Here is a 12,706-nt window from a genome sequence, read left to right as displayed (position 1 = left end):
GGATGCTGGTGTTTGGAGAGATAAGGGGGCATCAGGGCAGAGATGCCTCTGGTTGCAGGGATGCCCTCCCAGGGCACCCCACATGCTCAGGGTACCCCAAAGCCCATTGCTTTGAGCTCCCAAATGAACCTGGGAGGGCTCCAAGAGCAGGAGTCTGCACCTAACACAGGATGCTAAGCATTGCAAGGTCCATCCTGGGAAGCTTCTGTCTCTTTGGAAATGGTCCCAGTGGCCCCAATCTGTGCCCACCTCCTTATCCTCTCTGACCCCACTGAGAGCCAGTGCCAGCTGCTTTGCCAAGCACGCCAAGCCTTCATTCCTTCTTCCCTCCCCGTTCCAGCAGGTAGAAGGACCAATGTATCTGAAAGTGCTGTGGATCTATGTCTGTTCACTGCAGTAGCTTCTGTGGATGCTTTCAGGGCCAGCCAGAGAGTCAGAATTCCCTTGCCAGATTGAGAGAAGACATAGATTCAGTATTTAACTTTATTAGGAGCAGAGGACAGAGCAGAGAGCTTGTGCCGGGCTTACGCAGAAAAGCCACCGAGCTGAAGACATTGGTTGACATAACACAACCTCTGAGTTTATAATCACTTTGGTTCTTTATCTTGGGAAAGGTATAAATCAATAGAGAGGAAGTAAAAAAGAGCAAAGAACAATCTCAATAGACAGTCCCATGCAAGCAGGACACAAAACACAGACAAGGAGACCAGGGAAAAATGCATCTCTGTCTCCAGATAAATGGCATAAGGCTAAAAATATAAGCGGATGAATTAGAAAGCCTAGCTTTAAATTAAAGTTTTGACATAAACTTTTCAGAAACCCAGTTTAAAAGAAAAGCAAACAGTGGGACCCTGTAATTCCTAGGGAAATTACAGAGGAGAAGAGTGTGTCTCTTCTGGTGGCATGGGAGAGACACTGCGCTAAGGAGAGTGTGAAGTCCAATGACAAGTGACACAAAAATCCCCAGTCGCCCCCAAGCAGAAGGAGGGTGGCATTAGGGTCTGAGTATGTGTGTATATCTATACACACAGTGTATATCTATATATGTTTGTACATAGATGTGTATATCTATATCTGTGTATGTGTGTCTGTTTATGTAACACAGGCTGCAAAGATGAGCCTACACAGACAGGAGACTCCTATGAGAATAGTGCTAAAATAAGCAGGCAAAAGACTAAGATGCTTTTGGGCACAGGGATCATTTACAGCCCCAGAAAAGGGCTTGTCAAGCAGCAGAGCAGGGAGGGCACTCAGAAGCTGTTCTTCCAAAGCCAAGGTGTGGCTGGAGAAGGAAGTCAGAACAGAGCTGGATGCCAAGTGAAGTGCAGAGCTGTGGAGAGACAGGCCGGGGAATATTTCCATGAACAGCTTGTGTAAAACAGACTATTAATGCAAACGTTTTCAGCTCCATCAGAAGGGAGAAGGCTGCCTGGGCTTCTTCAGACCCAGGGAGTAACACAGGTCTGAGGGATGTTCAGGGGCTGTAAGTGCAGAGCAGAAGAGCAAACTACCTTTACTGCATTAGTGATCACTGGGGGAGTGCTCAGGGAGGTTCTCACCTGGCACAGCTCCCTTCAGGGGAGGGGGGACAGGATCCCTCATGAATCAAATCACCAGTTTGAGCACTTCTGAAATACAGTGGAGAGTAACAAGTTGCCAGGGGTACAGATCACCCACTGGGCATCCTGCAGGGCTCGAGCACAAAGCTGATAAATCCTGAATGTGGCCTGCAATCTCTTACCCATGCCCAGAGCCAAGAGGAAGAGCTGAGGGCAGTATCAGCTGGAAATAGCTGGAGCCACAGAATGATGAGCCTGACTTTCCAGCCAAGCAAATTGTTAAAAATTCAAATGCAGGGTCTGACTTGTAGGCACATGGCTGAGTGTGAAAACTAGGGGAGGCAACCCCGCTTTTGTAGGGAGAGATAACACCTGGCGGATCTTTTAGAGGAAGGAAGCTCTGAAAGGATAAAAGGGAAGGTGCTCTCATAGGTAAATAACTCACTGAAAAATAGGAGACAGAGTGCAGATCAGACTTAATGGAGGGAAATTACTCAGAGACGGAGAAAAGGGGAGTTTTCCAACTGTATGAACCTTCCAGCAAGCTCATAAATATCTTGGACAAGGGGAGGATATAGCAAAGTGTGTAACATACAAAATCTGTCAGGATGTCAGCATTAAAACTGGATACAGAGTGTTACAGGAGGATCCCCTGCTGCTGAGCTGTCAGGTGAGGGAGTGCTGGGTGAAATCCCTGTAAGTAGCACAAAATGCCACACATGAGCAGAGCCACTTTTAAGTAAAATTCACAACGTTACTGTTATTGTTGTTGTTATCATCATTATCATTATCATTATCATTATCATTATCATTAGCTGGCTGGGAACTATGTGGGACAAGCAGAAAGTGCCTTTATGCAGCTGTGTAAACCTGTGGTGATCGCACAGCTCCTTGTCACCAAAAAGTATGGAAAAAGAAAGGGAAATCAGGCTTGGTGGAAGGGCAGAAAGGTATCTGGTACCATCCCAGCGATGGGTTTTTCTGAGAAAATAGAAAGAATAGTGAGACTTTCATGTGGGAAAAAAGAGATTAGCAGAGGATATGAAAGAGAGGATATGAAATTAGGAGAGCAGAGGAGAAGGCAGATAAGAGAGTACTTAGAACAAAGTAAGTGATGGCATCGAATGGGAACCAGAAGCTTTAAAACACCCAAAAGGCAACACATGGTGTGTAGTGAAACTGGTGCTGGTTGCCCAGGGGATGTAGATGCCAGAAGTAAAATGGTGTTGAGAGCCCAGATCAAGAGGTAGCAAATGCAGAGATGCAAATGCACCCTCTGGCTCAGGAAGTTCCTAAACCAGGGCTTCCAGAAGCTGCTGGTGCTCCTGTGCGATGCAGCACCCTCCAGGTGTGTGCTTACCTAGCCCAGCTCCCAGGTGAGGCTGAATCTTGGTCCACAGCCCCTGGAGAAATTCCGCTTGCGCACACAATGCCATGCACTGGCATCACAGGGAGTAACTCTGGATGATCCCAAAGAGCCTTTTGCATGACCTTGGAGTTTATGCCTCTTCCTTGAGCACCTCCATCAGCCGATCTTGGCGGGCTTTGCATCCACGACTCTTCTCTTGCCTGGGAGAGACCACACCTGGGAGTCGTGTCCCTGGAGAATCAATCCTGGAGCAATGATGATGGATCCTCTTAAGGGAAGACAGACAACTGCAGTGAATTCCAGCTGGATGGCTTCCTGAACCACCCCGGCATGCCCGGAAAGCATCCCAGAGCAGCCACATTACTCCAGCACAGGCTGATGAAATCTCTTGATTTCTCTCCCTGGGAAATCTCGCCTCCTGCAGTGCTCTCGGCATCCTCCCCCTCTCCTCCCTCCTGCTCATCCTGAGTCCCTTTCATGTCATGTCTTTGATCTTTACTAGGGAGGGGGAAAGGGATTAGAGGGCAGAAAAAGACCACCCTTAAAACCTAACACGCAAAGAGCACGATTTCTGTGGTGTCAAGGTGTGCTCCAGGTCAGTGCCCTGCCATGGCCAGTCCAGCAGCCGAGGTTCTCCCAGCTCTTCAGTTCATGGTCTTTTCTTAGCACAAGCAGGGGACACTCATGCAGGCACAGCTTTCAGAAAATGTTTTAGTAATGTTATTTGAGTCTGAAGGCATCTGAACACAGAGGGATTGAAACTGGGCAGTCTCTCTTTGGGTTGCACATAAGCTGGTGGCAAGGGAAGCAGTTGGAAATGGCTGATTCCACATACTTGTGACTCAAGTCACAAATGCAAGATATGCTCAAACTCTTTCTTCAGGTACTACAGCCATGCTTGCACACGTGTGTACATGTACAACACCATGTGCATTCATTTTCCCACATTGATTAGCTAATCAATGCTAATCATTGTTTTTCCAAGCAGAATCTCTTGTGTTTGTTTTCTTCCCACATATTTAATTTTAAAGGCTCTGCTCCTACAGCTGGTGATAAGCAACCAACAAGAATTTGTTGTGACTGTTCTGAAAAGTTGTTTTAAATTGCCCTCTGTGGATCTCTATGTGGGCATTTCTTTCCTTTGATCTCAGGAACATTCAGGCAAAGGGAAATAGGAAAAATCATGTGTGTATGCCTTTGCTGGGCTATGCTTACCTTGTGTAAGAGTTCTGGGCAGGCTTAAGAGATCTGGGAAGGGACCGTGGTGTGTGTGACAACAGGCAGTGACTTAGAGAGAAAGGGGCTGTCTGGAGCAGTGGCTTGGGTGCAGCTTTTTAGGCAGTCCTGTTGTTGGATGGTTCCAAGTAAACTGCTCAGTACCTGCCTGTCAATAATTCCCCAGGTGGAAGGGGCTGGGGAAGAGCCTGAGCCTGAGCTGGACTCAGAAGCAATTTGTGCAACCTCTCGAACACCGTGGAACATGTGTCGTTCCTGTCTTGCATCACTGCTCTCTGCTCTTATTGCCTGGAGTTCTGTTGCACCCTGGCTCTGTGAGATACGAATTGGTGTTACTTTCCAGTCCTAATAATTTTTCAGTCAGCTGTACAGATTTTCACAAAGAGCAAACATCAAAAAGCCTCAAAAGCAAACACCTAGCAGTGATGTGAATCCTGGGGTGCCCTTAGCCTGCCTCTTCTGAAATATTTGAGGAGCAGCTTGATGTCTTATCTTTAGATTTTATTGTACTTCACCTTAGAGGAATAAAATGATTGGGAGGTGGCCAGAAAATTTCCTCTGAAAAACTGGGAGAAACTTCATAGAATCATGGAATATCCTGAATTGGAAGGGACCCACAAGGATTATCAAGTCCAGTCCCTGGCCCTGCACAGACATTCCAACAATTCCACCCTGTGCACCCCTGAGAGCATTGTGCAAACGCTCCTGGAGCTCTGGGAGCCTTGAGGCCATGCCCATTCCCTGGGGAGCCTGTTCCAGTCGCTTAGTGGTTTTTTTAGTAGCTTTCACTTAGTGGTTTTTCCTGCAGCATGTGTTCTCTGGATTGCAGGGTCAAGGCCCCAGCAGCTGCAGAGCCTGGGAATGTTCAACCAGGGTGTAGCTCACATTTTTCTTTCTCCTTTTCTTTGAATGCAGCATCTGAAGAGGAGGTCCAGGATGTCCATGAACACTCAGTTTAATAAAACACTGGCCTGTTTGCTCGCTGGGAGATGGAGTGGACACAGATGTTCATGGAGCTGCTCACATCTGGCTCTGCCCAGCCCTGCCCTGCCGAGACACAGACTGCCAAGAGCAATGGGACACTCGTGGTCTCCTGACATGTCCCCACGCCCCGAGGTCACACAGACAGAGCCCAGCTCTCCGGGCCCGTCTCTGCTGAAGGCACAGGCAGCCCATCGTCATCCCGTGGCATCGCTCCGAGCTGGGCAGGGCTCCCAGGGAGAGCTCACCGAGTGAGTGCAAGCTGCTATTTTGGCATGTTCATGCCACAGAAGGTTTTGCTAAACACTGCAAAAATAAACAAGCCTTCGAGACCAAAAGCTGCAGAAATTACTTTCTGTGGCCTGGTAGCTCCTGACTTCATTTCCTCACTTAGGTCAAAAGCCAGACTTCTTCAATTAACTTTTCCATGCTTATTTCAGACACAGGAACAAGCTATTCTCCATCTCACCGCTCACAGGGCTGCCCTGCAAGGTGCTACTTCTGACTTCAGTGGAAACCAAGAGCTCTCACCACTTTTGGTCACCTCAGTGTCCCTCCGCTGACGCCGTCTTGGGCACTGGCTGTGTTTGCCAGCAGCAGGAGAGGGGAAGACACAGGGACGTCAGCATTTCTGGGAAGGAGCTGGGTCAGACTCTTTCCATTGCAAAGAATCCACCCTCTCATCTGGCACTGTGAACAAGTCTCTCACTCACCCTCTTAACTCCTCCACCTACCCTCAAATAGCTGTCATAGCCAACCCTGCTAAGAGCGTATTTCAAACATATCTCAGATGTCCCCATCCACTGGAGTTACGGAAAATCCTGGAGTTCACGTGGCTCCTGCTTCTCTCCTTCCTCTCATTGCCCCAAGACACAGCAAAAATCCCCAGCAAAAGCCTCCATAATAAATGCAGAGCAGAGCTCTAGCCATCTCCCAGCCTTAACTTCATATTTCTGAGACTCCTGAAATGATCCTTCAAAAGGATTTTTCTGTCTTTTCCAACATTTTGATGATTTAGGGAGAAAACTTAAGAAATACCAGGCTCTGGTTTATTACTCCCCCCCCCCCCCCATTTATGGGTATTTTTGATTTTTCTGAATGTCACTAGTTCTTATTTCCTACATCTCATAATTTGCAGACATTCAAGCAAAATAAAACCTGCCAAATGCAAAACACATAGAACCCATGCAGCTTTCAAACAGCAAAGAATTCCTGTCAAGTTCATTGCCCTAAATGATCAGTCAGGCCAAAGAATCAGCCAGATTCCCACATGAAGTGCACATTTCTATGGCACCAAGTGCTTCCAAGCACAGGGAAGCATTGGTGAGGATACAACACTGAAGCTGAAGATAACTCCTGACAGTTGAAACTTGATGTAGGGACAGACTTTCCCATCTGCTCCGTAAAGCTTCCTGTGTCTTCCCTTGAAGCAGCAGCTTCTCAAGAGAGTGCTCTGGTGATGCAGTCCCAGTTCAAGATAATCCTCTGCCTTCCTTTGTTGGTGGGAAAGCTTTTTATGGGGTTTGCTGCCCTTAATCCTCGAAAAAAGCATCTTTGTCCCAGCTGCTAATCAGTCCCTGACAGTCAAGTGATCAGCCAATAGCACTGTTCTAAACCCAACATTATTCCCTTGTAGTGCTCATTCCATGTCTCCTGTGACCAGGCCCCTGTGGGACCTTTCAGTCTAGGGAAGAGCTGAATTTCTTTCATCAAAGAACCCAGCAGAATTACATTTAGACCTTTCCAGGCTCTTGCTTGTCCGCCAGTGCAAGCAGAAGACACAAGCTCAGATGTTTTCTCCTGTGCAGGGAAGTCAATCTTAAACTAGAGGAAAAATCCAGGAGTGGATCTGGGTTCACCCCAATTCGGCTTCTTGTGCTCCTGGTCCGTGGCTTGTCTGAACCAGCTCCCCATGTCCTTGACCATCCTGGAAGGCTCAGAGTCAGGGTGCTCCCTCTGCTTTCTTTAGGAGTCAGGAAGGCAGAGAGCCTCCAGGGATGCATTTCACTGCTCAAAGGAGCAAGTGCAGCTCTAACGTCCTCTCTTTCCCTCTTTATCCCTAACAAAAGAGGAGATTCCTGAATTTGCAAGCCACAAGCTTCTTTGGGAAAGTGGTCAGCACTCGTGCACCCTCTGCACTCCCCACTGCAGTATTACCAGGCTGCCAGGGCAACGCCTGCTTCCAAGTGTCTCCCTTTCCTGACCTTATGCTGCTGTTCCTTTTCACGTAGAAAAGGCTGGAGTGCAAGTCTGCCTCGGTGGGGGCTCAGGGGGAGGAGAGGAAGGTGGGTTTGAAAGATCCTCCTCAGTAGATGGATAACTATCCTTGGCTGCCTGGAAGGGAAGAAGCAGGATCTGAGAAAATAGGGAATGGTTCCTCAGAATTCCTTTACCTCTGGCTTCTGAGTGATGCTTTTGAGTGCTCAGTGCCTGTGGGTTCCTCCATGGAATCTCTCCAGCATCCCTGCAATGACGCAGAGTTCATTTTCCTTCCTTGCATCCAAAGTCACAGCCGAAAACTGATGGAAGCCAGAGCATCCCAAGCTCCCTCTATCCAAGCTGAAGGTCCAGCCCTTCCCCAGGGACCCCTTTCCCCGGAGCTCCCACCCCCTGAACTGGGCATGTGGTCAGGCGGGCTGGGTATCTCCCCTCCTGCACAAATCCTTCAGATCCTTTGGAAATGTGAATATCGGTTCGTTTTGTCGTTGCTTTTTGTTTCGTTTGTTTTTTTGCTGAGTCTGTCCTGGCTCTCAGGGCTTGGGAATAAATTATGACCCAGGAAAAAAAAAAAAAAACAAAACACCACACACAGAAGAAAAAAAAAAGGAAGAATACGTTTTATATATATGCAAAACTGTGTATTTATGTCCGATAAACACAAAGATGTGTGAATATGCTGATGTGCTCAGAAATATATTTATTTACTAATATATTTATCCATGTACCGGTCTGCTGCCTGCGTTTGTTCTTTGTGCGCGGGGCTGCGCTGCCGGAGGAGCGCCGCGGGGAGGGACCCCCGGCCCAGCCCGGCCCTTCCCGGCCGAAGAGCCCCCGCCCGTGGCAGAGCCCCCGCCCGTGGCAGAGCCCCAGCCCGCCGCTGCCGCTCGGGCCAGGGGCGGGTCCAGGGCCGGGCCAGGCCCGTTCCTGTTCCCGTTCCCGGGGCGGATCCAGGGCCGAGGTGGGCCCGTGCCCGTTCCCGGGGCGGATCCAGGGCCGGGGCGGGCCCGTTCTCGTTCCCGGGGCGGATCCAGGGCCGGGGCGGGCCCGTTCCCGTGCCCGGGGCGGGTCCGGGGCCGCGGCGCAGTCGCAGAGCGGGGCCGGGGCAGCGATGGCCGCGATCTCGCTGGAGACCGTCCCTAAGGACCTGCGGCACCTGCGCGCCTGCCTGCTCTGCTCCCTCGTCAAGGTGGGACCGGGAAGGGCACAGGGGCAGGCGCCGGCACAGGGACTGCTCCCCGCCGGCCCCGGGCCTCCCACGCCCGGCTTAAGCCTTGCAGCCCCTACCCGGGCCTTTCTCCCCGGCACCGGCCCTTCCCCGCCCGGCCTGCGCCTTCCCATCCCGGCCCCGGCACTCCCTGCCCCGGCCCTCCCACCTCGGCCCGGGCCTCCCCGCTCCGGCCCCGGCCCTTCCCTGCGCCGGTTCTTCTCCCTCTCGGCCCCAGCCCGAGCCTTCCTGCCCTCCCCGGTCCTTTGCCCGCCCGTTCTGGCCCTCCCGTCCCAGCACTTCCCGGCCCAGGACCCCCTCTTCGGCCTGGACCTTCCCGGTCTTTTCCCCTTCCTGGTCTGTCCCTCCAGCCCCTGCCACGGCCGTTCTCCCCCGGGCCTTCACCCTCCCCTGCCTCCCACAGCCTCTGGGCGCTTCCCGTCCGCCCCGGCCCTGGTCCTGAACCCTCCTTCCCGGGGTTCCTTCCCTCCCTTCCCTCGGCCATTCCCTCCCTTTTCCCGGCCCCGCGGCCACCCGGCTCCCGGCTGGTCCGGGCCCCTGACACCCGTGTCCCCTTAGACCATCGACCAGTTCGAGTATGATGGCTGTGATAACTGCGAGACGTACCTGCAGATGAAGGGGAACCGCGAGATGGTCTATGACTGCACCAGCTCCTCCTTCGACGGGTGAGTGGGGCCTGGGCCCAGCTGTGGTCCCCCGGGAGCATGGGGACACCGAAGTGGCACAGTGGGGTCACCCAGCTGGGAGATGTCCCCTCACTGCCATCCCTCCTGCAGGATCATCGCCATGATGAGCCCTGAGGACAGCTGGGTCTCCAAGTGGCAGCGGATCAGTGAGTAATTTGGGAGCTGGAGATCCCTTCTCTGCAAACCCTTCTCGGGTGCAGTGAGAGCTGCAGGTTGGGCTGTGGAAGGGGTTCAGCCCCTCAATGAGGGGGCATATGCACGGGTTGAGGAATCCCACCTGGCTGCTCCACATGGGGTAATTCGAGGTTTTCTTTCCCGCAGGTACCTTCAAGCCTGGTGTCTATGCAGTGTCCGTGACTGGCCGCCTGCCCCAAGGTACCTGTGTGATGGAGTCAGGGTTTGGGGCTCTGTGAACACTGCACAGGGAACATGCCATGTGGCTGCTGGGATCAGCCAGGTGTGACATGATCACCCTGGTGTGATGGGATCAGCAAAGGTGACTGTGAGGAGTTGCTGGAGAGGGAGTTTCAGGGTTCAGCACTGTACCTGGCAGAAGTTTATATTGAAAACTGCTGGCTAAAACCTGGCTATCAGAGGGATAAACTGGGATTAGAGAGCGATTCTGGAAAGTGGGCATATCTCAAACCATTCAGCTCCAGAACATGGAGTTTTGTTCATAGAAAAGGGTTTTGCAGGATGGGGTGCTGTTGTGGCAATCCCAGTGAGCACACTCCTCCTCCTGCACTAAGGGCTCGTGCCATGGTGGATTTGTGTGTTTACAAATGGACTGGAGGGCACAGAGGATTTGCCTTATCTCTGGAATGCAGAAAGGGCATCATCCATCCAGTTCAGTTCCTGCCCCGTATGTAGCCCCAGAGCAGACTCCTAACCCAGGAGTGAATCCCAAATCCCTGGAGTGAAAGCTGTGCCTGTGTCTGGAATCCCAGTTTCCTTGTTTCTGACTGAGCTCTGCATTGGGAAGGAGCTGGAAACATCATGAGGCCGGAAGCTGAGGCCTGGCACAGCCCAGGCATATCTGGAATACCCAGGATTAAGGTTTAAGTGGGATATCAGGGAAAGGCTCTTCCCCCAGAGGGTGCTGGGCACTGCCCAGGCTCCCCAGGGAATGGGCACGGCCCCGAGGCTGCCAGAGTTCCAGGAGCGTTGGAACAGCACTGCCAGGGATGCCCAGGGTGGGGTTGTTGGGGTGTCTGTGCACAGACAGGGGCTGGGCTCCATGATCCTTGTGCATCCCTCCTTTACAATTTAGGATATTCCATGGTTCTGTGAAACAAAGATGATTGTCCAGTTCTACATGACAGAACCACCAGATGTTCCCAGGGCTCCTCATCCCAGGAGAAGACTAAAATGTGTTTGTCTCCTTGCTGCAGGGATTGTCCGAGAGCTGAAGAGCCGTGGAGTGGCCTACAAGTCTCGGGACACAGCCATAAAAACCTGAAGCGCTCTTGTGCTGCCTGGAGGTCCCAGTGCTGCGTGGAAGAGGCAGTGGGCACTGCTCCAAAACCTCTCAGCTTTATCCAGTGGGGAAGTGGGGCTGGACTCGGAGTGTGCAGGCTCAGCTCCCCTCCCTCGGTACCTCCAGACTCTGCCACACCACAGAGCACAGACATTTATCTGACCCTTGCCAGGGGGAGGGTGTGAGTAGGACTGGGAAAGGGTGTTTAATGGTGATGCCCAAGTTTTTTTATGGTTGGTTTAGGAAAGAGGGGATTTGGGACATAGCTGTGTAAACAGTTCAATAAAACCCACTGCCTGCTCAGGGCTGGGTCCAGCTGTCACTCTGTCACTGGTTTCACCACTGCAGGGTGCTGAGGTGGGGGGGCTCACACTTGCCCCCCTGCCTGTGCCAGACTGTTCGGAGCCTGCAATTGTCACTGCTTGTACCATGGGCCACATTCCTGCCTTGAGAGGGAGATCCTGCCCTGGCTGTGCTGGGTGCCCTTCCCTGTGGGAAACCTGCAGCTCCCAGCTGGATGGAGCACATATGGTGATGGCCAGTGTTTCCTGTGGAGGTGGTTACATGGAGGTCACAGAGCCTTGGGCCTGCAGGTCCTGTACGAGGAATGTGGTAGCAGGATGGACCATCCACTGGCTGTTGCTGGGCTCCAGGGCAGGCAGAGCAGGACAGGCCCATTGCTGGTGTGGTTGGGAGGCAGCACCAGGCCCTGCACACGGGAGGGGTGGAAAAGCAGGGGTGGAAACACCCATCCAGCCTCCTGCTTCTGCAGATCTGACTGTTGTGTCAGCTCAGTGTCTGTAACACTTGAACTCCTGAGGGATTTGGCTTGCTTAGCCAATGGCTCTTGCTTGAGTTGTTTTGTTTCAGTTCAGCAGCAGCCACCAGTCACGAAGGGCCGAGTGAAATAATTTTTTTTTTCCCTGAGATAATCCTGGAGCTGGAAAGCTCAATTTTTGTTTTCTTGAGACAAACAGTGGAAATTATTACAGCCTGAAAATTGCACTTGGTCTGGGTTGAGAGTGACTGCAGCACAGGGAATTCAGGACTGGCTGGGGAGTGACACTCCCAGGATGGCAGAGGTGATGGCCTCTCTGCACTGCTCTGGTTTGTAGAGCTGCTCACAAGAAATGAGTCACAGGTGCCCCAGGTCAGAGAGAGCATGGCCTCCTGTGGAGATTTGGAGCAGATGTGTGGTGGGAGAAGCCTGGAGCACTGGTGGCTGGAAGGGAAGGTGCCTTAAGCCACGTTTTGCTTGGGTCCTTGCAGATGTGGTGCTGAAGTAATGAGTATTTGCTCAGTGCAGACCAGGGCCAAGTCAAGTCCTTGCTGGGCCCTGAGCTCCAGCAAACAACTCCAGGTGCAGATCCACCTTTTGTGGGAAGAGCTGAGAGCACCCTCCTCGTGGGAAGACAGAGCAGCAGCTTCAATTCTGCAGTCAAAAGGGGGAATTGACCGTGACTTTCACACACCCCTGGTGAAATCAAAGCCCTTGAGCTGCCTGGTGAGTCATCCTTCAGGCTTGCTTCGTTGCAGTGTGGGCAGGAAATGGACCTTGGGAGCTCCCAGTAGGCCAGGCCTGTGGGACAGAGATGTGACTCCCAGCAGCCCAGGGCCTCTGCAGGATGCTCAGGTTTAGGTATTCTGGGCACAGACTTCTTGGCCTCTGGAGGGCAATTTTGGCCCAGCTGTGCCATGAGGGGCACAGGGTGACCTGAGATCCCCCCAGATGCGTTCATCCCCAGTGGAATGGTCTGGGAAAGCTGTAGCCAGGGCTGTCTGGGCAGCCTGACACATTCAGGATGGAAGGGAACAAGGAGGATGAGGGGGGTGGCTCTTTATCCAGCTGGCTGGAGATTGGTTTTGGGCAGCAAGGGTTTGTCTCCAGCCGGGCTGGGAGGATGTAGGGTGACAGATCCGCCCCCCTACCGTGCCCAGCCCGGGGAGCCTCAC

The 12,706-nt window shown here is 52.3% G+C and overlaps 2 protein-coding genes across 4 annotated transcripts in view; both read left to right on the top strand.

Annotated features, from left to right (window-relative positions):
• The window catches only part of RNF43 (ring finger protein 43), a 60,814-nt gene extending 52,720 nt beyond the window's left edge, over positions 1-8,094 (top strand). For all 3 annotated transcript variants that reach the window (XM_069033270.1, XM_069033269.1, XM_069033271.1), the window contains exon 11: positions 5,080-8,094. In XM_069033270.1, coding sequence (XP_068889371.1) covers positions 5,080-5,123 — 44 coding nt within the window. In that variant the 3' untranslated portion in view covers positions 5,124-8,094. The remainder of the gene's footprint in view (positions 1-5,079) is intronic.
• Positions 8,095-8,433: 339 nt separating this feature from the next.
• SUPT4H1 (SPT4 homolog, DSIF elongation factor subunit) lies at positions 8,434-11,056 on the top strand. The gene is made up of 5 exons (XM_069033232.1): positions 8,434-8,551; positions 9,149-9,255; positions 9,367-9,422; positions 9,598-9,651; positions 10,668-11,056. Exons 1-5 carry the CDS (start codon positions 8,474-8,476, stop codon positions 10,733-10,735), a joined length of 363 nt encoding a protein of 120 aa, XP_068889333.1. The 5' UTR covers positions 8,434-8,473; the 3' UTR covers positions 10,736-11,056.
• Positions 11,057-12,706: the final 1,650 nt, after the last annotated feature.

This window comes from Aphelocoma coerulescens, chromosome 19 (assembly GCF_041296385.1).
Source record: "Aphelocoma coerulescens isolate FSJ_1873_10779 chromosome 19, UR_Acoe_1.0, whole genome shotgun sequence".
Lineage (NCBI taxonomy): Eukaryota > Metazoa > Chordata > Aves > Passeriformes > Corvidae > Aphelocoma > Aphelocoma coerulescens.
This window is presented reverse-complemented; position numbering and strand designations above follow the sequence as displayed.

Excerpts from the sequence above, each read along its gene's own strand:
- SUPT4H1 (XM_069033232.1), top strand. The coding sequence starts at position 8,474 with ATGGCCGCGATCTCGCTGGAGACCGTCCCTAAGGACCTGCGGCACCTG. Across the intron at positions 9,256-9,366 it reads ACCAGCTCCTCCTTCGACGG|GATCATCGCCATGATGAGCC; the intron begins GTGAGTGGGGCC and ends TCCCTCCTGCAG. Across the intron at positions 9,652-10,667 it reads GACTGGCCGCCTGCCCCAAG|GGATTGTCCGAGAGCTGAAG; the intron begins GTACCTGTGTGA and ends TCCTTGCTGCAG.